General features: G+C 44.7%; 4 protein-coding genes, 1 long non-coding RNA gene and 1 other non-coding gene across 22 annotated transcripts; 5 read left to right on the top strand and 1 right to left on the bottom strand.

The window, feature by feature from the left end:
• The first annotated feature begins 22 nt into the window (after positions 1-22).
• lncRNA:CR45618 (long non-coding RNA:CR45618) lies at positions 23-680 on the top strand. Its single transcript, NR_123873.1, has one exon. It is a non-coding gene; the product is annotated as a long non-coding RNA:CR45618 (long non-coding RNA).
• A 497-nt stretch (positions 681-1,177) lies between these two features.
• Amun lies at positions 1,178-6,623 on the top strand. 12 transcript variants are annotated; one of them, NM_001272530.1, is made up of 5 exons: positions 1,178-1,471; positions 1,966-2,185; positions 2,938-2,988; positions 3,055-3,974; positions 4,377-5,919. In NM_001272530.1, the coding sequence occupies exons 4-5, from the start codon at positions 3,179-3,181 to the stop codon at positions 5,231-5,233; spliced, it is 1,653 nt and encodes a 550-aa protein (NP_001259459.1). In that variant the 5' UTR covers positions 1,178-1,471; positions 1,966-2,185; positions 2,938-2,988; positions 3,055-3,178; the 3' UTR covers positions 5,234-5,919. The 12 variants fall into 12 exon arrangements, with proteins under 12 accessions (NP_001259459.1, NP_001188581.1, NP_727552.1 ...); NM_001201652.1 differs by lacking the exon at positions 1,178-1,471 and adding an exon at positions 1,713-1,762; NM_167299.2 differs by lacking the exon at positions 1,178-1,471 and having other exon boundaries at positions 1,713-2,185; positions 2,935-2,988; positions 4,377-6,623.
• mir-9370 (mir-9370 stem loop) lies at positions 6,442-6,491 on the top strand. The gene has a single exon (NR_144668.1). It is a non-coding gene; the product is annotated as a mir-9370 precursor RNA (primary transcript).
• A 168-nt stretch (positions 6,624-6,791) lies between the features above and the next one.
• FucT6 (alpha1,6-fucosyltransferase) lies at positions 6,792-10,168 on the top strand. The gene is made up of 4 exons (NM_132512.4): positions 6,792-7,540; positions 7,949-8,498; positions 8,608-9,032; positions 9,098-10,168. Exons 1-4 carry the CDS (start codon positions 7,296-7,298, stop codon positions 9,735-9,737), a joined length of 1,860 nt encoding a protein of 619 aa, NP_572740.1. The 5' UTR covers positions 6,792-7,295; the 3' UTR covers positions 9,738-10,168.
• A 1,274-nt stretch (positions 10,169-11,442) lies between these two features.
• CG2444 (uncharacterized protein) lies at positions 11,443-12,433 on the top strand. Of its 2 annotated transcripts, none has more exons than NM_001298206.1 (2): positions 11,443-11,923; positions 12,002-12,433. In NM_001298206.1, the coding sequence occupies exons 1-2, from the start codon at positions 11,815-11,817 to the stop codon at positions 12,235-12,237; spliced, it is 345 nt and encodes a 114-aa protein (NP_001285135.1). In that variant the 5' UTR covers positions 11,443-11,814; the 3' UTR covers positions 12,238-12,433. The 2 variants fall into 2 exon arrangements, with proteins under 2 accessions (NP_001285135.1, NP_572739.1); NM_132511.3 differs by having other exon boundaries at positions 11,718-11,923.
• PhKgamma (Phosphorylase kinase gamma) lies at positions 12,349-21,606 on the bottom strand. 5 transcript variants are annotated; one of them, NM_167296.3, is made up of 11 exons: positions 21,359-21,606; positions 20,804-20,919; positions 20,203-20,340; positions 19,499-19,677; positions 19,148-19,432; positions 18,992-19,082; positions 18,308-18,444; positions 18,146-18,243; positions 17,337-17,420; positions 13,295-13,453; positions 12,349-13,234 (listed from the first exon to the last, which is right to left on the bottom strand). In NM_167296.3, the coding sequence occupies exons 3-11, from the start codon at positions 20,292-20,294 to the stop codon at positions 13,100-13,102; spliced, it is 1,260 nt and encodes a 419-aa protein (NP_727548.1). In that variant the 5' UTR covers positions 20,295-20,340; positions 20,804-20,919; positions 21,359-21,606; the 3' UTR covers positions 12,349-13,099. The 5 variants fall into 5 exon arrangements, with proteins under 5 accessions (NP_727548.1, NP_727549.2, NP_001285134.1 ...); NM_167297.3 differs by lacking the exon at positions 17,337-17,420 and adding an exon at positions 15,616-16,122 and having other exon boundaries at positions 20,432-20,919; positions 21,464-21,606; NM_001298205.1 differs by having other exon boundaries at positions 20,598-20,919; positions 21,464-21,606.
• Positions 21,607-21,860: the final 254 nt, after the last annotated feature.

Genomic DNA, 21,860 nt, shown 5'->3' with positions numbered 1-21,860 from the left:
TGTGTATTGGTGCGTGAACAGCGAGAATGGCAAAATACAAAAACGAGCGAGTCGCACACACAGAGACGTAGTTGATTTGGAAAGGGGCCTGTGCGAAAAAGTTGCTTGTATACCGAATGATTAATACATACAGCTGTGTCATGGCAAAGAGAGAATACAAATTCAACCACTACGAATTCGAATGTCGCTCTCCAGTGGGGATTTTAGAAAATGAATCATTATAAGTTTTAAAAAATACTCGAATTTATAATTCGAAAAACGGGTTTTGCAACAGGGAAAGCGGGAAAATGTCGCAAAACAGATGGGCATCCGCATCGAGTATCGATGCGATATATCGCACGCATATCGCCGCGAGAAAAGGAAGCTATCTGGGTCTAGCCGACGTTTTGATGCTCTATAGTGGAATATTTTCTAATAAATTAAATTTCGCTTGATCGATTTTGCAGCAATTGATAAAAGCTTATTTCAGTAGATCATCAAATTGGAAAGCCAATCGCACTGAAGTACATATGAAACCATATAATTGATCATATTGATAATGTATTAGATAGGATTGCCGCTATCTGAAAAAGTGATAATGCTCTATACAAGGGTATAATGAACGAATGGCAGGCACATGGAAGCCACAAACAGAAACAGCAAAATTGCAGCTGCTATGTATGTTGCTCGACGAATAGGGTAAAAACGGCAACAGCGAATGATGGCGGCAAAGGCAAACGAGCGATAGGTGAACTGAGGGGCGTACCTGCGGGGGGATCGAACTTGAGTCGACTGTTAAGTAGGGTTCTGTTTTTTAAATATCAAGTTGCCGCTCGACCGCTCTCTCAGCTTAGACTTTGAGTAGCACACGTGTGTACTCGATTATGGAACCAGCAGCTGTTCTCGAATTAGTTAATGCTTGAACGCTGGAATAGTTTTGTAATATTTTAGATATTTATACATGTATAGCTACCATTTGATCACTACAGTGTCATCTGTAAATGCTCCAACCCTCAAACCGCTGAGTAATTAAGTACATTATTTAATATGTATGCATTTTTAATAAATGCGCAAGTAGACAAATTATATGCACTTAACTGCATGTAAGGGCAACTTTTTAACCAACCAACAACATATGCATGAATTTCTATCGCTCTTCGTGCTGAACCATAAATAATTTCGGTTCGCGCAAACAAGTCAGTAAAATTCAGCAAACCTGACGCACCCCCTCATGAATATGAATAATGACACGACGCCGCTGTCGCTGGCAACTGGCACAACAAAAGCAGCGAACATGCAGTGACGCGCTGTTTACACTAGAATATCGCGAATTCTTAAATTATTAACAAGTCTCACTGGAGCCCAACCCACTCACAAAACCCATTCCTTTTTGATTTAATTGAAGGACCTGAATATAGAGATAACTATTGTTAAAAACATTCTGCTGTTTGTAAAAACATGAAACATAATTGCACTAACTAAGCTAATAAGGGTAAACATTGCTAGAATATAGATATTTGTTACTCGAAGTTTCTATAACTCGAACATGGGTTTCGGTAACATGGATGTTGATCGACAAAGCCGCGTTTATGCCTCCGCTTTAAACAGGTATTCGTGTAATGACGCACTGCGCATAAACGCAGCGGCAGAGGCGATGGCAGAGCGGCGGCAGAGAGCACGGACGTCGCCGGCAAAATGAAATGGAACGCCGAGGGTGCCAGAGAGATACAGATACATTCGGGCACCGAGTGCGGGCGAGATAGAACGACAACTCCTGTTCCCGGTTCGTCGTCGTTCGTCATTCCCATATTCGCTTCTCGTATTCCCTCCCATTCCCATTCGCAATCCCAATTCCCAATTCCCGTCACACGAGTTAGCAGCACATCGCACAGCTGCATCGCTCCGCTCCGATCCTTTTTAATTTTTTGTTGTGCCTTCGGTGGCGTGCTCATTTCGAGAACAGAGTAACCCCTTTTTATTTGTCAGTTGTCAACGGCGCCCCTGCAGGCAGAAAGCAGAAACTGAAACAGCAGAGGAAGAAGAAGAAGCAGCACAGCACGGGCACAGCACGAAGCACGCAGCACAGCACAAGCACAGAGGCGAAGCGAAGCAAAGCAAAGCAGAGGCAACACAGAAAAACAGCAAAGCATTGGAGTAGTTGTTTGGATGTGGACGGAAAGGAAGACTGGCGGCGACTAACTAAAAGGTATTTGTTGTTCACCCACTCATCTGTGTGCGTGCAGTGCGCTAGTGAAAAGCTGTTCTCACCGTTTGCCAAAAAGACAAGAGGTACGAAAAAAGCACAAACAACAACAACAGCGAAAAATAGTAGCATTCGTTTATTTAATGCTCGCGTTCGTATTTTTTTTGAAAACCTAGATGAAAAAGAAATTTTCTGCTGCTGCTGTTGTTGCCTCAGTATATAAGTGTGTGCGTGTTTAAGTCAGTGTGTGTGTTGTGTGCGTGTTTTTGCCTGTGTATGAGCGCCTGGCTCTCTTTGGGTGTGCGAGAGCGAGTGTGCTGAGTAAGTGTGTGTGTGTCCATCCGTGTGCCTGTCAGTTTGACTGTGTGAGTGCATGGCGGACTAAAAAGAACCCGACGACAGCACTGTAAAAATTCGATTTGTGTGCTGTGCAAACGGCGGCGGAAGCGAGCAGATTTTTGGCAAATAGTGAGCGATTATCGGATTGAGTAAATACAACAAACAACAGAGACACGGCCGCAGCAGCAGCAGCATTAACAGTAATCAATCGAACTACCTCCCTATGCCACCGCACCGATCCCCCTTGCATATGTAATCGTAACTGTAAACCTAATTGTGTGCCTCTTTTCTTCTCTTTTCATCCACTCTCCTTTGCGTTGCTGCTTCTTCGTGCTCCCTCTCTCGCACTCGCATTCTCTCTGTCTCTCACGTACTCGCTTCTTTCTCGCCGGGAACTCTCAACGCACGAATAGCAGTACGTTGACAGGAGCAGCTCGGAACGGACAGGAAAAGCAGGAGACTAAACAGTAAGCAATAAATTGATTTGGCGTATAGTAGCTTACACCAAAGTACATATATTGCCGCATATATAGCCAGCCGGTCACTTGCGGATCAGCCAACGTCCTGGGCCCCAAGGCGATAGATACCACGATAAGGAGATACAGCGATACCACCAATCATTAGCAGGCGACAACGACACATCCGCATCCGCAGAAGATGTCCAACGGCAAGGCGACGGTCTCGTTCTTCGAGACCGGGAGCACCAAACAGTTCGAGTACTGCTACCAGCTCTATCCCCAGGTTCTTAAGCTAAAGGCCGAGAAGCGCTGCAAGAAGCCGCAAGAGCTGATCCGCCTGGATCAGTGGTATCAGAATGAACTGCCCAAATTGATTAAGGCACGCGGCAAGGACGCGCATATGGTATACGATGAGCTCGTCCAGTCGATGAAGTGGAAGCAGTCGCGCGGCAAATTCTATCCGCAGCTATCCTACCTGGTCAAGGTCAACACACCGCGCGCCGTCATCCAGGAGACAAAGAAGGCCTTCCGCAAGCTGCCCAATCTGGAGCAGGCGATCACAGCTTTATCGAACCTCAAGGGCGTTGGCACCACAATGGCCAGTGCACTGCTGGCAGCCGCAGCTCCCGATTCGGCACCATTCATGGCCGACGAGTGCCTGATGGCCATACCAGAGATCGAGGGCATCGATTACACCACCAAGGAGTACCTCAACTTCGTCAATCACATTCAGGCCACCGTGGAGCGCCTCAATGCGGAGGTGGGCGGGGATACGCCGCACTGGTCGCCTCATCGCGTGGAGCTGGCCCTCTGGTCACACTATGTGGCCAATGATCTCAGTCCCGAGATGCTCGACGATATGCCGCCGCCTGGATCCGGCGCCTCCACTGGCACCGGTTCACTCAGCACAAACGGCAACAGCAGCAAGGTGCTCGATGGCGACGATACCAACGATGGTGTGGGTGTTGATTTGGACGACGAAAGCCAAGGAGCAGGTAAGCAGCTAAGATGATCCGATAACTGCGGCTTGAGTATACACCCTTGCAACAAAACACTCAAACCGAGTGGTCTTTTCCAGAAACCAAGTATTTTTCCTATCCGGAATTTTCCATTAAACATTATGTTTGTAGTAGCCTAGTGGTCAATTTACAATTTACAATTTATTCGTTACTCGTGGCGTCATGTTAAATAAAAAGGAGGAATTGTAAAGTTACTACTGTAAAATAGTTAACTTTTAACATATTATCAGTAGCTTATACTTGTTGGCAGCTTTTCAAAAGTGTTAGGATGTCTAATAATTTCAAACACAGAGTTTCTTTGTTTGATTACTCTGACCGCAGTTCGCCGAGTTAACAAATTGACCATTGATGGCTAATCCAATGCTTTCTATCCCCCAGGCGGTCGCAACACTGCTACAGAATCGGAGACAGAGAATGAGAACACCAACCCGGCTGCTCTGACGCCTCTACAGTCGGGCGAGGCCAAGAACAACGCAGCTGCCGTTGGCGCCGCCCTGCAGGACGGTGACTCCAACTTTGTTTCGAACGATTCCACCTCCCAGGAGCCGATCATCGATGACAACGATGGCACCACACAGACAACGGCCACCACTTCCACAGAGGACGGTGAGCCCATCGCCCTAGACATTGGCATTGGCATCGGTTCGAGTGGAACACCGCTCGCCTCGGACTCTGAAAGCAATCAGGAGGCGCCGCCCAAGACCAACAGCCTGCCCATCCTGACTCCCACACAGCACTCGAGCCAGAATCAGAATCAAAAGCAGTCGCCGAGCCAGCCCCACAAAACTAACAATTCGATCACCAACAACGGTCAGCCTGCTCCTTTGGCAGAAGAGGAAGCGGTTACAGCAGCACCACAGCCAGCCAGCAAAGCGACTGCAGCACCAGCCAATGGAAATGGTAACGGGAACGGCGTCCTGGGCGACGAGGATGAGGATGAGGCGGAGGACGAGGAGGAAGATGAGCTGGACGAGGAGGAGGATAATGAGGCGGAGCTAGAGGCTGACGAGAGCAATAGCAGCAACGGCATTGTGAGGGACAGTAAACTGCAGCAGCTGGCGGCGAACAAGGCGGTGGATGCGGTTTCACCGGTAGCAGCGGGTGCAGACTCGGCACCAGCCATTGGACAGAAGCGTACTGCCCTGCACTGCGATATGGAGCTGAAGAACGCCGGCGGAGTGGGTGTGGGCGTGGGGGAGAAGTCACCGGATCTAAAGAAACTGCGCAGCGAATGAGGCGGAGGTGAGGAAACGAAATACGGATACGGATGCGGATGCGGGTCAGAAACGGGGATCGGTTCGGCTCGGCACGTTTCGGTTCGCCGCGTATCCGGTGGAAAGACATATGTATGTAGTGCAGTTGAGTCGACATAGAGACATAGAGCAACATTACCTACACTTTACCACAACAACATTCAAGAAATTCTACTATTAAGCAACTAACTATACATACATATAATATATTATATATATATATATATACACATATATATATATATATATACAACATATAACGAGATGCGAACACCCAACACACTCCACTCTCATACACACAACACAGACACACACAACCCGACATAACATGAACATAACCGATCAGATCAGAGCGGAATATAGGATCCCGATCCAGAAGGCAGTAAGCAGCACCACAAACAACATTTCAATAGCATAGAAAGCGCGCCAAGATGAAGAATCAGAAGAATCCGATCAAGAATCCGAAGAACAAGCAGCAGAATCAGCAGCAACAGAGAGTTCAGAATGCAGCGTTAACGTAATTTAACTAAAACGAAAAGCAAATGCATACATGAATAGTAACTACAAAACAAGATCAGATGGAAATCGATATTTTTACACAGTCAAAAGGAACATTTAAATATAAAGAAATTTACAAATGCCGCAGTTGCCCACTACATACAAAAAACAAAAAAAAAATATGAAAAATAAAAAGCGAAAGAAAACAAAATGATTAAGATGGAAACAACAATAATTATAATAAACAGAAACGTAATTTATATACATAGGTATTTAAATTTAATAATAAATCAAAACTTGTCGTATAAACCAAGCCCCCCACCACCAACTCCACCACCACCCCCTTCGACCGTCGACCCGCAGCAACTCGCGCTCTCTCTCTATCTCTCTCACTCAAAACACGCCGCACACAGAATACACCCCCTCCCCACACACATAAACACACAAACACTCGGAAGAAACAAAACAAAACAAAACTCATTTCAACACTAAGAAATTTTTGTGGTCGTAATTATAATAATATAATTTATATTATGTGTAAAACTTTTTTTTAACTTTACATATACTGAATTTTTTATAATTTATACGATAATCACGTTTCATTTGATTTCCAAAAGAGAAAAAAGAAGATACGGAAGCATACGGCCCGCATCTTAATTGCACCCGACGCAGGTCGTCCGATCTCCGCGTGGTTTGGGTTGCCGGTACCGGGTGGTTTCCCCGATATCCACGACCCATACCACTCGCAGATCGGTCGGAACTTTGAAAGTAACAACACATCTGAAAATTATAATCATTTTTATTATTAGTAGCATAAGTGCGAATAAAATGTGAAATATTAAGAAAACACGGCATAAAACTGAAAACATCCCACAATCATCTTCAATTGTTTTATCACTTCAATGGGGTTTTTGCATTTGGTGTTTGAATAGGCGTTACATCGAGAGCCGTTGGAACTAGTCATCGACTTATCGAAAATAATGTAATGGCTCGTCCGAATATGGCAACGCTCTTCAAGTGGGCAGATGTATCGATGTCTATGCATCGATAGCATGGTGTGCTAACAACACAGCTCTAGTGCTAATCAAAAGAAAACACAGAACAGGACGGAAATATATAGAATACTTTTGCACTTAATTTGACTTGCCACGACTACCTGGCCAACTCGATCGGCGATATAGACCACCGGCCCATCAGTCAATTTCATTCTGGCATTGATCGAGCTCCGTGAAACTTGCATTCCAGCTGGCCACCATCCCATACGTCCATATATCCTTTATAAAATATCTATAAATCGAAGAGGAATCCTAGCCCCGCCGACCATGTCATTGGATCGCCTTGGTTGCTGGCCGGATCGGAGTTAATTGAGACTATGCACCGGAATCGAAACAGCTCCGCATTGAAGTACACGTAGAGAGCATTTCCGAGTCCGCCCCCGTTCGGAGCCCCGTTCCTTGATCCCCTGGAAGATCGATTGTGGTCCCGGCGAGCGGAGGGCAGAATCCAGAGGAGGAGGAGGAGCAGGAGCAGCAGTGGAAACGCCGGCATGCTGCTGGTGCGTCAGCTATTCGGGGCTTCGGCCAACTCCTGGGCACGCGCCCTCATCATATTCGTACTGGCCTGGATCGGGTTGGTCTACGTGTTCGTGGTCAAGCTGACCAATACTCAGGGCCAGCAGGCGGCCGGGGAGAGTGAGCTGAACGCCCGTCGCATATCACAGGCGCTCCAGATGCTGGAGCACACGAGACAGCGCAATGAGGAGCTTAAACAGCTCATCGACGAGTTGATGAGGTAGGTGGCTGGAGCTGTGGGGATACAGCCGGGGGCAGCACAATAGCACAAAATATATCATTGTTAGCACTCGCCTGGAACCCCTTTTGGTCTTGCTATAAAGTAAACAAATGATTATACACGTTAATTGCGATTTTAAATACCGCCATAGCTGTGATATCAAAGAGATTAGCATCAATCAATAACCAGTTCTCGGTTTATGTAGAAATAAAGAAGCTTCAATAGTATTTGTATTAAATATAGCTTCCTGAAACATTGTACCATAGCAGTTACACTTTTGCGATCACCATAATGATGTTTTGTCAGCAGCCAGGCTAATTATTCATGGCACGTAGGCGGAATTACATGCGATAAGCTGCTTTGCTAACCTGAACCCCCATCTCCCTCTTTTTTTTTTTTATTTTCCAGTGACCAACTGGACAAGCAGAGCGCAATGAAACTGGTGCAAAGGCTGGAGAACGATGCGCTAAATCCAAAGCTGGCGCCCGAGGTCGCCGGCCCGGAACCAGAATCCATGTTCGAGTCCGCCCCCGCTGATCTGCGCGGTTGGAATAATGTGGCCGAGGGAGCGCCCAATGATCTGGAGGCCGGTGTTCCGGATCATGGCGAATTCGAGCCCAGCCTAGAGTACGAGTTCACGCGCAGACGCATCCAGACGAACATCGGTGAGATCTGGAATTTCTTCAGCAGTGAACTGGGCAAAGTGCGTAAGGCAGTGGCCGCCGGCCATGCGAGTGCCGATTTGGAGGAGTCCATTAACCAGGTGCTGCTCCAAGGCGCCGAGCACAAGCGCTCCCTGCTGAGCGATATGGAGCGGATGCGTCAGTCCGATGGCTACGAGGCCTGGCGACACAAGGAGGCACGGGATTTGAGCGATTTGGTACAGCGGCGCCTGCACCATCTACAGAATCCCAGTGATTGCCAGAATGCTCGCAAGCTGGTCTGTAAGCTCAACAAGGTGCGTTATATATTCTTATTATTCCTATTTCTTGAGCTAATCTTTCGGTTACTATAATGCCACCTTACTTGTCAGCCATTAATCTAATTCGTTATTCCTAAATCCCCAGGGCTGTGGCTACGGCTGCCAACTGCACCATGTGGTGTATTGCTTTATAGTGGCCTACGCCACCGAGCGGACGCTCATCTTAAAATCCCGCGGATGGCGGTATCACAAGGGCGGCTGGGAGGAGGTGTTCCAACCGGTGTCCAACAGCTGCCATGATGCGGGCACCGCCAACACATACAATTGGCCGGGCAAGCCGAACACCCAGGTGCTGGTGTTGCCCATCATTGACTCGCTGATGCCGAGACCGCCGTACCTGCCGCTCGCCGTTCCCGAGGATCTGGCGCCGAGACTTAAGCGTCTGCATGGAGACCCCATCGTTTGGTGGGTGGGTCAGTTCCTTAAGTATTTGCTCCGACCGCAACCAACGACGCGGGATTTTCTTACCTCTGGCATGCGCAATTTGGGTTGGGAGCGTCCCATTGTTGGGTAAGTGAACCAAGAGTCGATTTGTTCTTTTGAAAAAAATTAAATATTCGGGTTTTTTCTTACAGCGTTCATGTCCGTCGCACGGACAAAGTGGGCACAGAAGCGGCCTGCCACAGTGTGGAGGAGTATATGACCTATGTCGAGGACTACTACCGCACGCTGGAGGTAAACGGCAGCACTGTGGCTCGCCGGATTTTCCTCGCATCGGATGATGCCCAGGTTATTGAGGAGGCGCGCCGAAAGTACCCGCAGTACCAGATCATTGGTGATCCGGAGGTGGCGCGCATGGCGTCCGTATCCACACGATACACGGACACCGCCCTGAACGGGATCATTCTGGATATCCACCTGCTTTCCATGTCCGATCATCTGGTGTGCACCTTCTCGTCGCAGGTGTGTCGCGTGGCCTACGAGATAATGCAGACGATGTATCCGGATGCAGCGCATCGGTTCAAGTCGCTGGACGACATATACTACTACGGTGGCCAGAATGCGCACAATCGCCGCGTCGTTATCGCCCACAAGCCGCGCACGCACGAGGATCTACAGCTGCGTGTTGGTGACCTCGTCTCGGTGGCTGGTAACCATTGGGATGGCAATTCCAAGGGCAAGAATACCCGCACCAACCAGGGCGGCCTATTCCCCTCGTTCAAGGTGGAGGAGAAGGTGGACACCGCCAAGCTGCCTCTCTATGCGGGCATTTAGTTAGTTGCTCACATCACTACATTCTCGGCCATGTTGTTGATCGATCTGTAAATCCTATCTGCCGCATTCCACCTGGAATTTCCATGGTGCATATCGATTCGGCTCGGATCAGCATCACCAGAATCTATCGAATGTCCAGAATCTCAAATGAAATCTCGCTCTTTCTGTACTTGTCCATCAATATGTGACTATTTCTTCATGTTCTCGTCTGCGCACTTTTACGCTCTGATTTCGATTCCGAATCTTATTCTTATTCTTATTCTGCATTTGTACAAGTCTTTTAATAAGATGTAAGTCGAAAGCCGAAGAAATTATGTTGACAAGAATATACATAAAGATATTTATATATATAAATAAATTATATATAGAAGTGCATGTAGTTTCACTAAGCGCAATATAGTCTATCACCTGTAAAATAGTTGAAAGAAAACAAAAACAAAGATAAAAAACGAACGCAAAACAAAACTAAAACTGATAAATTCAAGCGTCATAGTAAAAGAAATAAATAGTAATGTTTTAAAAAGCAAATATTGAAAGCGATTTACCTTTTCTGCAACTCTGGGCTGTGGGCTTCGCTACCAGGCGAACAGAAATTTCAGAATGAGACCAACGATCTTTTGGAATTTCGTTTTCAGTATACACCTGCTATTTATTGTAATCGCCTGATGCAAAAAATCAATATATTTACCATAAAAATGTGCATTTTGTACAGACTGGCAGTTTGTTTTCTGCTACTGGTTATGATCGCCTGGTACGAAAAATCTAAAAATTTTCCTCAAAAATGTGTAATTCCTTATTCAAAATTGGAAATTCTAATTTTTTGTCGTTGAATTTCATCAGGCAGCTGGTTTTGAAAATCAATAATTTATTGATTTATTTATTTATTTTAGCGAAACTTTAAAAATTATGGTCCAAATATGGAATGTCATACATCGTTGAGCTCGTAATTGAATTCCGAAACAAACTGTTTTTAAAAATGTGAATTCTATTTTTTGGCCATTTTTTGCAAAATTATAAAAAAAATATAAAAAATTGCCAAAAGTTAATGGGATCGTTAGGATTGATAATAATCAGCTATTATAAAATTTTAGGATATCTTATGATGAAAAATCCAATTGCAAATATCAAATTTTGAACAAAATGCAAAACCTTGTCGATTTTAGCTTGTTATTCGTATGACTTACATCAATTACATTAGCCAGTGGGTTGAAAGACTTTTTAACCTGATCTGGATATGAATGATCATTCATCCATAATATGTACTATATTGTAAATATGCATACATTATAACCATCGAATATTGAAGGACCAGTTTTTTATGATGGCTTTGCGGCGGTTCAAGAACCCCGAGGCGCCGGTGAAAGTGCAAATTGAAGATGCGTGCCCTCGTGATGATGAGTCAAGTCGCGGTAAACCCGCTGGAACACTGCTACTCTTAAAAAAAACTCGCAGGAATTCCAAAACACCAAAACAAGAAAATTCCCAAAAAAAAAAACCAAAAAAACAAAAACGAAACGGGTGCCGAAAATTCGAAACGTGATAAGCCTCCGCACACCGTCAATAAAACAAAAAAATAAGAATAATAACAATAAGCACGCGTATGTGTGCTTATGCATAAATAAATTAAAGGCGTCTGTGTGCGTGGGGCAATTGTAATTAAGTACTCAATGAACCGCAGGGAAGTAAAAAAAACAAAAAAAAATGATCACAGATATTAACAAAAACAAATAAAAATAAAAATTAAACAAAGCGGCCAAACAGGCAGCTAAACCGGCAATCGGGGAATCGGAAAAAGGAGCTCCGCTCGTTGGACAAGGTCAAGTCGGTGTCGTCGGCAGCTGGAGCGGATAAGCCGCCTCATTCCGGGGGCTTTGGCTTCGGTCTCGAACTCGAACTCGGATTCGGATTCGGATTCAGTTTCGCCTTCTGATAACCGACGCCCCCGGTTGCGTATAAAACATTGCCGGTGCGGCCCAAACATCAGCACTTGCGGACCAGCATCCCAGTTGATAACACCTCGCTCGATCCCAGAGTTTCCACCAGAGATTACCCAAAACGAAATCCAGTATCGAGCAGTATGTCGCAGTTTAGCACCGTTGCCGCATTCCTACTCCTCGGCCTGGTCGTCATCCTTGGCGGCCACGTTGGCCAGGCGGCCGTTGCCAAGGTCAAACTGAACAATTCATGTAAGTTTGTGCTGGTGATGTCCACTTGGGTGCAAACCAGTCATATGCCATACTAACTCTTTGCTCCATCGCTTGCAGCGCATCCCGGCAAGTGTGTGCTGGACACGAACACGATCCTGTCGCCCGGGGAGACGGGTCTGGCGCCGGATCTGCCATGCGTGCGGGCCGAATGCCATGCGGATGGCTTGGTGACCTTCAAAACCTGCGATGCAGTCGCTCCGCCACCGGGCTGCAAGCAGCGCGACTTTGTGAACATCAATCGCGAATTTCCCGCTTGCTGCGAGCGGAAATACAATTGCGACAAGCACATCTAACATCTTAAGCCATTATTAATTGCCATAATCCTTAAGTTGCTCAACTAACTAGGAGGCAATGGGCAATGGATTTGTTTTCAGCTTATTATTTCGTTCTTTTTTTTTTTTTTTGTTTGTTTTTATTTATTGTGTATACTACAACATAACAATTAAAATGTAAACGCTTAGCAATACAATTAAATAATTTAATAGAATCATTAACAGAAAATACATATGCATGTACGCTTGCTTGTGTGGGCTTAGTTGGGTGTGGAGTATGGTGAGATGAGGTGTGTACATTCCCCCAACCCAACAATCAATCGCATCTCGTCATCCGATTCGGCTCGTTCTGGCGCCGGGTCATAACGTTGGACCACTGGATAGCCATGTACCATCTGGGTGGTATGCATGGCCGTGGTTGAACGCTACATTCACTACACTAACTGATTACACTAGATGGCTGGCGCGCATTAGACGCAATAAAATCGAATTAAAAAGTATTAAACAAAATCACAAGGACGAAGAAGGCAGGGGAGGTAATGTTACTAGGCATGCATACATACATACATACGTATATATGTACACCTGCGTGTTGGCTGTCCGTCCAGAACGAGGCGAATCCGAATGTATGGATGGATTGAATCCTTTTTGGTGTGTTTGGTGTGTCCTGTTGCAATCGCAATTTCCTGCTTCTCATAGTAGTAGCTTTTGCTAATTCGTTTGTTGGTTTGTTTCTTGGTTTCTTGCTTACTGTGTTTCCTCTTATTTTCTTTTTTCTTTCTTTCTGTGTGTGTGTGTGTGTGTGTGCTTGTGTAGATCAGCGCGACTCCGCCACGCCCCATTCCCCATGGCCCATGGCCCATGCCCCATGCCCGACCGCCTTCTATCGGCTGAGATTGTTGATGTAGAGCGCGTGGAGCTCCGTGCGGGGAGTATTCTCGAAGAGGGCGGCCCGATTCTGGCCCTCACCCTTCTTGACCCAATGCCCGTAGACACGGAAGGCACAGCCATCGATGACCTACAACAAAAGTTGAATTAGTGTACTATATTCGATATATGAATTGTTGTAGCAACTCACCTTGCGCAGAACCTTGACGCGATACGGATCCCGGATGGCCTCCTCAACGTGCAGCGGCTCGGCGGTGAAGCGTAGGCGCCGTATCCGAATGATGGCCCGTATCACGAGTATGGCGAATTGGAACTTTTTGCGCGCGTTGAAGCGACTTTGTTTGCGCAGCTAAACATCAGAAAGAGAGAGACAGAGAGAGAGAGAGGGAGAGAGAGAGAGGGCAAAGGATACGGATTAAACCATCTGGATACTCGGCAATGCGGATCGATCTCTTTCTTTTGGCTTCGTGTTTGGGTTAGAGGTGCACACGCCACGGGTTAAATTAGCAGGGGTTTATGGTTTTTTTTTTTTTTGTTAATTCGACTCGTGGTTAGCAGTTGGTGAACTATAGCCTAATGGTTAATGGTTACTTCCTCGCACAAAGGAGGAACAACAACACGGATCGTAGACAGCCAGTGTTAGTCCTTTTCTTATGGTTGTTATTTTTTAGTGAAGAGTACAACAACTGGGTCAGTCAGTGTTTTTTCGATAGATGATTCGTTAGTGATTCTGGGTGGCATTAGTTACTTTCGTTTCGAATGTTTTATAGTTTAGATGGTCAAGCGGAGGCCGTAACAGAAGACAACAAAGCCATAACCGAAAGCCATTAGCCAACAGTTTGGGGTCAGGGGTCAGAGGTTAGGACAATGGGTTAGCGGGGTAATTACAGTAAGAGAAACATTTTGAGGTGAACAACAACATTGACAACTGGCGCGATATACATACATACATACATAGATAGATATATATATATATAGACATATGTGTAGCATTATGCAGATAGAACGAATATACATAGACGATAATTTTAGGTATATGCGGAGTGGGCGTGGTTGTATGGATATAATACTGTATGCAAATCTATCTCAGTTTGACTTGGTTTACTCACAAGGGAGTCTCCACAACACCGACTTATAGACACACATCTTATAAGGGCGTTGAGACTCTGACAATATAGAGGACATGACACACAAACAAAACGTGTATAACATCATCAACAGAGGAGAAATTAAACAAAATAATCCGTCAGTGAATCGATTTTGGCGTTATTTCATAATTGATACGATTATAGATGGGCAGCATATGCACACCCAAAAGTATATTAAATCCGAATAAAATAAAGCTTACAGTTGATATTACAACGTAATTAGAAGCAATGGTTAATAACGTTAACGTTACGATCGAAAAGCACCATAGTTTTTTCAATGTGGATGTTGGGTTATTGATAGTTAAGTTTAAGTCTATCATGCTAGTTAGCTTATCTAAATATCCTGACTTCCTCCGCAAGACACATGAGACAAATGAGAGACACTGATAGGCGGGATTAATGATCTATATACTATATATTTACTATAGGGGCTACAACACAGAGGTATAAACGGCAGAAGCAAGTCAACTACATACAGTTCTTGTAAATATCATCCAGTTCACCCGAGAGATATGTACTAAAGAAAGGTGCATATAATACAAACATAGTGTTTACTCGCTATGATATGACTAAGTGTCAGCTATAAGAGAATATAATAATAGTAATAGTAATAGTAATAGTATAATGCAGTAGAGGTACTTTCAAAGTCTTACGCTAAATAGTAGACGAATGATTTGGTTTGAATGGAAAGCAGCAGTGGAAAGCATATCGATCGCTAGATATAACGATCCATCGACGGATCGAACATCATTTAGAAAGAGACAGCCGAACGACATAATGGTGTGAAATGGATTAATGGATGAGTGATACAATGAAGGTGAATCGAGTGCAGCTTGTCTCTGATGATTAATGGAGTGGAGTGGACTGATTCGAATCAACTAAAAGCACTAGAAATTAATCGGTAATAGTACGTGTGGCAACTAAATATTAGGTATAACCCACGCGGCTGTCAAAAAACGTTAGCAAAAACGAAAAATTCCATACAAAACTGACTGATATATAGTCTTAAACGAAATTATTATTTAAATTAATATAGAAAGTTAAATGTTTCAAAAGTAATCAACATAAGTTAACATTTAAATATAATATTTAAGGAAATATAAACATACACAATTAAATAAATAGTTCAAATAAACATTTGTCAAGAAAAGGCATTTGTATATAAACATTTAAAATGATCGTAGCAAAGCTTTAAGTATTCTTTTAATGATGAAAAATCTCAGGCAACTCTAATGCAATTGTGGGGCACACTCGTCCTGCTCTGTGGTATGCAATTTAACGTTTCCCTAGCGATTCCTGCCATCGCCCGCTGGGCCATTCGTGTTGGGTAAGCAAGATCAAAGAATATCAATGGAAAACCTGCCTGCACTGTAGGAGGTGCATACACCGATTGCTTGCCATCGCCACCGGTCTGCAATAGTGGATGCTGCAACTGCAGCTGCACCGGCAGCTGTGTCGTCTGTTGCTGCTGGTACTGTTGCTGCTGCTGCTGCGTCTGATGCTGCTGCGGTTGCTGCTGATAGTAGACCATCGCCGTGAGCGTTTTGTGGGAGGAGGCGGATGCCAAGGCCGAGTTCGAGGTGTTGGCTGTGGTGTTGGTGGCGTAGGAATTGGAGGCGTTGGATGGCGACATGACATGGCAGGTGGCGGATGCAGCACTGGCACCCGCATCGTCCAGCGCCCCGTCGCGCATTCGATTCGACGAGTAGGAGCTCTGTGGCGCACAGTACAGATAATTGGGGGCACCGGCGCAACTACTGTTCAGCTGACCAAAGCGATACGATGACGCCTCGGGTTGCAGCAGATGCCTGCTGTTCGTTTGGGCGGGCGCGATGGGCGGGGCCGGATGCCGGCGATCACCCATTAACACCTGATCCCGTCGACACCGCGATTAATAAACAAAAAACCGAAGGCGAGGCGAGACGGAGGAAGGATGAGATTGGCAGTGGGCAGGAGGGTCAGAGGCAGCAGCAGAGTGGGCCCGGAAGAAATTAAAATTGGTTTATCAGTCACGGAGGTTAAATTAAAAATTGGGTTGGGTGAAGCACAGGACGTTCTTATACGTATATGAATATAATACCTAAAATGACTTCAACTTACAGTCTACTTATTTGATCTGTGGGAAGTGTACAACATCCTAGTGGACTACCAATAATATATACCTTCGTGTTTCATACTTATATGCACCTTGATGGGGTATTGTATCTATTCTGTGAATTCTACTATCTACTATCGCCAAATCTTCAAATCTTCTTCTCGCTGACTGAATGGTTAATGCACGCTTGCATGCAGTGACTCAAAATAGGAATTGTGGGGTTTTCTTTGGAGGTTGGGATAAGGGAAACCCTGCTGGATTTTTGTTTTGCTTTTTTTTTGGTTGGTTGGCATGCAGACACAGTTATTAACTTAACAGATTATGATTCAAATGGCGAGCGCAGAGCTGCAGACGTGTGTTATCGTTTTTAGTTATCGAGGCAATCGGTTGATTTGTACAAAAAACACACAAAATCGACAAAAAAACATCGAGTACAACAAGGAATGGGATTATAGAGAAGGGTTATATATATGTATATATATATATTCTTTTTTTGTTATCATTGTGGTGCATCGATCAGTCGACAAGCAAATCAAATCAGATGCAAACAAAAACGAAGCAGATCGGGTACGTATTCGTTTTTGTTTCGTTTTTCGCTGGCTATTGCCGGCCGGTTAAAAGTTATTATGCTTGGCACAGATGACCTGAACGGATTTTAAATAAATAAGTATGTATAGTATACAATTGATATGCACTATGATGTACAGTTTAGCTGGGTTATATTAGATCGGCACAGAACGAAACAGAACAGAATGCAACGGAAAACAGACACACGAATGCTGGGCCGGCAGGGTTGCATATGGTCATGAGTTGGGTCTGCCGGCCCGATTGCTTGATTTTATTATCGGGATTATCAGGATTATCGGGATAATCGTTATTAGAGCGATTACGATTACGGCTCCGATATCAATATATGAACACGGAGACACACAGCACAGAGAGATTAAGAGATAGAGAGAGCTTGGGTTAGTCCGGGAACGGTTCGTTACCAGTGCGATCTCAGTGATGCGACTCATTCGTCGGGACTTGGTCGACAGGCTGCGCTTGAGGCCATCAATGTTTTGCTCGAACAGCTATCGATGGTAGTGTGTGTTCGTTATCGTTCGTTTGGGTTCGTTTAAAATTAATTGGATTCGATTTGATATATAGTTTATATGTAAGGAAAAGAAGAAAGAAAATGTTTGGTATAATAAATAGTAATCATAGAAATAAAAAGTTAACAAAACGCAAGAGGTTCCGAAGGGTTTTCCTTTCTTTTTCTTTTTAAGGGGGGCGGGGGATCCAAACTAATGACTGATCCTGTCAGGCTATAAATCTGACAATTGAACTAAACTACGGGGGGTTAGGCTGCTACCCTAACCGAATTATAAATCATAATCGTATTTTTAGGAGGTAACAGTAAGAAGAAGCTGTTAATAGGCTGTTGTGAGTGGTTGGTTTGTGAGTCACAGGTGGGTGTTCTTTCCATCAGAGTGTGTGTTCTTAGATGTACGTTGTGTTTAGAAACATTTGCAGGGCCAGGTGTTTGGTTGTTTTGGTGGATTGGTTGTGTAGAAGATTAACCCACCCGAGGTTAAACCCATCAACTAGAGATCTAGTATCTATGTACAAGAACAGGAACCCGAAAACTATAGACTGCTGCCCGAGCACAAAAGACGACTCGTAGGCGGACCTCATTCTTGGCGACTAATTGAACTAATTTGACTGATTTTCCTCTTGTACAGGCGGTTGTAGTAGTGGTGGTGGTGGTGGTCGTGGTAATTGGAGCCCGGCGGCTGCCAACAATTCCGGCACTTACCATTTGGTTGAAGAATGGATGTCTTAATACTTCCTTGACGGTTATACGTTGCGAAGGATCAACGACTAGACATTTGCGTATCAGATCCTTGGGATCCTCTGCAATCAATCGAAACCAAGTAAATAAGCATACGTTTGGCATGTGCATATCAATTTGACCAACCTGAAATATCAGCCCACTCCGGCGAGGTGAAGCTGTACTTGCCCTCCATGATATTCCGCAGCATGACCATCTGCTTGCGGTGCCAGAAAGGTGGACAACCGACGAGCAGCGTAAACATAATCACGCCACAGGCCCATCTGCGAACAACAAAAAGAAATCGAAAAAGAAATGGGTAAAAGGTGTCAATTTTTCCTATTAAAAATTTCTGCTGAAACCAAGTAACGTAGATACCAGTGGGAAACGTTAAAGAACTCAAAAATACAAAAAGCCCTACGTTTTGCTGAACCGAAGAAATATAGACGTCGGTATCGGAACTACTCAGATTTCAGATTATTATGCCTTTCTGCTTCTGACTCATTCATTAAAATGCACACCTAAAGATCAAAACAAATCGCCTGACACGAGGAACACTAGTTAATGAAATGTATCAGCAAAATTTGCGTCTATAAAACAAAAAAAAAAGGAAAACGGGTCTAATATCGATACAAAAGTTTAGACCTTTCTTTTTTTATGTAAGCAAAAATTTTTAATAATAAAATTAGCTGTTAACATAAGCAATTTAGTAATTTGAGCAGACAATTCGTATTACAATAAATGTGATACTTTTTGTGCTTAAATTGCTTCTATAATTTAAGTGAGCCAAAAAAAGGTGTAATAATAAGTGGCTAGTTTATTCGCTCTTACATGTCGACTTCCTGCGAGTAGCCGGGGGATCCCTCGAACATGTTGCACTTGAGCGTTTCGGGAGCCAAATAACCCGGCGTTCCGCACAGATCTAATAGGGGGAAAGTACATATAGTTTAGCTTAGCGAATACAGAAGGATGCTGTGTTATAATTACTTGTAAGTTTCTCGCCCTCTTGCAACTGCTTGGCGAAGCCAAAATCCGTGATCTTAACGTTGTGGTTCTCGTCCAGCAAGATATTCTCGGGCTTAAGATCCCGATGGACAATGCTCTTCGCGTGTATGTACTCGACGCCCTCAAAGATTTGTCGCATAATGGTGCGCGTCTTCTTCTCGGATAGCGTCACCACAGAGGTCAGATAGTCGAAGAGTTCACCTTTGGGACACAGCTCGAAGACGAGGAAAACAAATGCATCTGACTCGAACACATCCTGCAGATCAACTGTGCACGATAATGTAGATGGTTAGTGGTGGAATTAAGTACATGTGGGTGCTATGTGAGACTAACTTATGTAGGGATGCCCCATGACCTGGCGCAGTATTGAGATTTCTTGTCTGGTTGCTTCCAGCATGTGATATGGATTCGTCTCGCCTGACTCTGTGGTGGCGCCCAAGTCGATGATCTTGGCGGCAAACTCCTTGCCCGTCTCCTTTTCGATACATCGCCTCACGGTCGAACTGATGCCCCTGTAAGACAAACATTGCATGTAGATAAAGAGCTCTGCTTCTGCTGCACTTGACATTGCCATGATCGGGTATTTATCTAATCTCTAATCCCTAGAATTGTAATATGTAATTAGCCCTTGTTTTCGCTTAGTCTCTGCTATTTGCTTGGCAAATTCTGATCTTCGTTGTGGCGTGAGTAGGCCGGCAGACAGGCGCCGCTTGAAAAGCAGCCCATGCCATTGCTCCATGCCATGGAAGCTTGATGAGGCTGACTCACTTGGCACCATTTAGCCCAAACTGCATTACTGCAGACTTGGCAGTAAGAGGTTGGGAAAGCAGAAACAATCAATATTTGGACGTTCTAGTGATTTCTGAGGATACAAGTATCAATGTTTCTATGATCTTAAATTTGCAAAATTAACTACGCAAAGTAAATAGAAAGAAACGTATTTGAATGGTTAAGTGCAGGATCAATAATACTTCAACTGAATTTAAAAGGATTTAATAAGAGGTTTGAGATCACGGCAAGTGTAGTTCGATTCTTACCTGCCCAGAATCTCCTTGGGCTCGTATTTGGCATAGAAGCCCTTGGCCGCATCCTTGTCGGGCAGCAGATCATCCTCCTCGTCCTTGGCCATTAGATTTCGTGAAATCTTGCCGGCTGCCGAAACGGCAGTTTGGAATCTATTTGGTGGACGAGCGGAAATCAATTGGTTAGTGAAGGATTACATGATGATGACGGTGATTATGGTCGCAATCAAGATCAGTTAGTTACTCTGTCAGGCTGCCTGCTAATGAAGATGATGGGGATGGGATGCGGTGGCGATGGCGATTGAGGCGTAGGAGGGGGCGGTGATTTCTGGTGGTGTTCTGTTGATGAGGTTGATGCGATCGTTTAAGGCGTTGCTATTTTTATAACGACAATGTGGAAACGAACGGACGTGCGACACGAGTGGAATCTCTCGCCGACTGCGATTGAGACTGTGACTCTCCGACTTTGCGACTTTGCCGACAATCAGACTTGCCGACTTTCCGACTCTGCCGACTTTCGTTCTTTTCTTTTCGTTTCTTGCCGCCTCGCCGCGCTTCGCTTCGCTTCGTTCCGTTTCAGTTTAGTTCAGTTCAGTTCGGTCTTCCTTTTAATTACCAAGCCCCTGCTATTCGATTCCACCCGATTCGATTGGAAGTGGATCCTCTCCTGTCGCTCTCGATTGCTCTCTCGCTCAGCTGTTGGCGGCTGATTTAATTAATAACGAATGCCAACTGCAAAAACACAGATCGATTTGAATAACAGGCAAAAATTAAATCAAAAATAATAGAATTAAAATGTATTATTAAACAAGTGTTGTGTGTGTGTGTGTGTGTGGTGTGTTCACAACGAATGATTACACAACTACAACGCTTTGTTTTGTTTGCATTTCGAAAGGGTGCACATTATCGTTGCTGTTTTTGTTGTTGTTTAGCCTCCTTATCAGTGATACAGCTTCTCTTCTTCTACTACTGTTGCTGATTTCTTGCAGTTGTTTTGCTAGCACGCACGCACACACACATAAGCACGCTCGCATGCACCGACTATGTGCAGCAGGTTCCTTTTGTTTTTGTTTTTGCTCTGCTCTCGTTTCTCCCATCCTCCTTTGCAATCCCACACACACACTCGCGCACACAGACGCCGCATAGCACACATATACGCACACACACGCACCATCGTGGACATCCAACTAAGCGGGTACATTTCAATGTCAACTAAGGTTAAAAGTAGTACGCTTTTTGGCGGAGTTGGCGCCCGCACCGCCAGTGAAACACATACACGTGTGACCGCTCGCCTCTTGAATCGCTGGCAACGACGTCTCGAACATAACTCCACACAAAATTTATATTCCTCGGATTAAATTGCTAGTGCAACAATAAAACCCTGTATTTTTGACACAATCACAAAACTGGAGGTGGCACTAGTACCGATATCGAAGTAATGCTATCGATTGTTCCCGACACTCTGTCATATCGATAGCATTATATCTATCGACACGTAATTGTTAGCTAAGACACACCCCGACCAGGGATGGCACAGTTAGCTAAGACAACATCCTAACTTAGCAAGGACTTGATCCCACTCGGCATGGTTAGCAAAGACGCACTACCAAAATTGAACCCTCAACGGTGTTAATTTAAAATGAATCCTTTTCTAAATACCAATTAAATATAAC

Source organism: Drosophila melanogaster, chromosome X (assembly GCF_000001215.4).
Source record: "Drosophila melanogaster chromosome X".
Lineage (NCBI taxonomy): Eukaryota > Metazoa > Arthropoda > Insecta > Diptera > Drosophilidae > Drosophila > Drosophila melanogaster.
Note: the sequence above shows the minus strand (reverse complement) of the source record. Positions and strands in the feature narration are given on the sequence as shown.

What these genes read in the sequence shown, in the direction of transcription:
- FucT6 (NM_132512.4), top strand. Translation starts at nt 7,296, where the DNA reads ATGCTGCTGGTGCGTCAGCTATTCGGGGCTTCGGCCAACTCCTGGGCA. An exon ending in TGGTCTGTAAGCTCAACAAG is followed by an intron (nt 8,499 to 8,607) that starts GTGCGTTATATA and finishes CTAAATCCCCAG; the next exon opens with GGCTGTGGCTACGGCTGCCA. An exon ending in TGGGAGCGTCCCATTGTTGG is followed by an intron (nt 9,033 to 9,097) that starts GTAAGTGAACCA and finishes TTTTTCTTACAG; the next exon opens with CGTTCATGTCCGTCGCACGG.
- CG2444 (NM_001298206.1), top strand. Translation starts at nt 11,815, where the DNA reads ATGTCGCAGTTTAGCACCGTTGCCGCATTCCTACTCCTCGGCCTGGTC. An exon ending in GGTCAAACTGAACAATTCAT is followed by an intron (nt 11,924 to 12,001) that starts GTAAGTTTGTGC and finishes CATCGCTTGCAG; the next exon opens with CGCATCCCGGCAAGTGTGTG.
- PhKgamma (NM_167297.3), bottom strand. Translation starts at nt 20,294, where the DNA reads ATGGCCAAGGACGAGGAGGATGATCTGCTGCCCGACAAGGATGCGGCC. An exon ending in CATGGGGCATCCCTACATAA is followed by an intron (nt 19,433 to 19,498) that starts GTTAGTCTCACA and finishes TATCGTGCACAG; the next exon opens with TTGATCTGCAGGATGTGTTC. An exon ending in TACTCGCAGGAAGTCGACAT is followed by an intron (nt 18,445 to 18,991) that starts GTAAGAGCGAAT and finishes TGTTGTTCGCAG; the next exon opens with ATGGGCCTGTGGCGTGATTA.
- Amun (NM_167299.2), top strand. Translation starts at nt 3,179, where the DNA reads ATGTCCAACGGCAAGGCGACGGTCTCGTTCTTCGAGACCGGGAGCACC. An exon ending in CGACGAAAGCCAAGGAGCAG is followed by an intron (nt 3,975 to 4,376) that starts GTAAGCAGCTAA and finishes TCTATCCCCCAG; the next exon opens with GCGGTCGCAACACTGCTACA.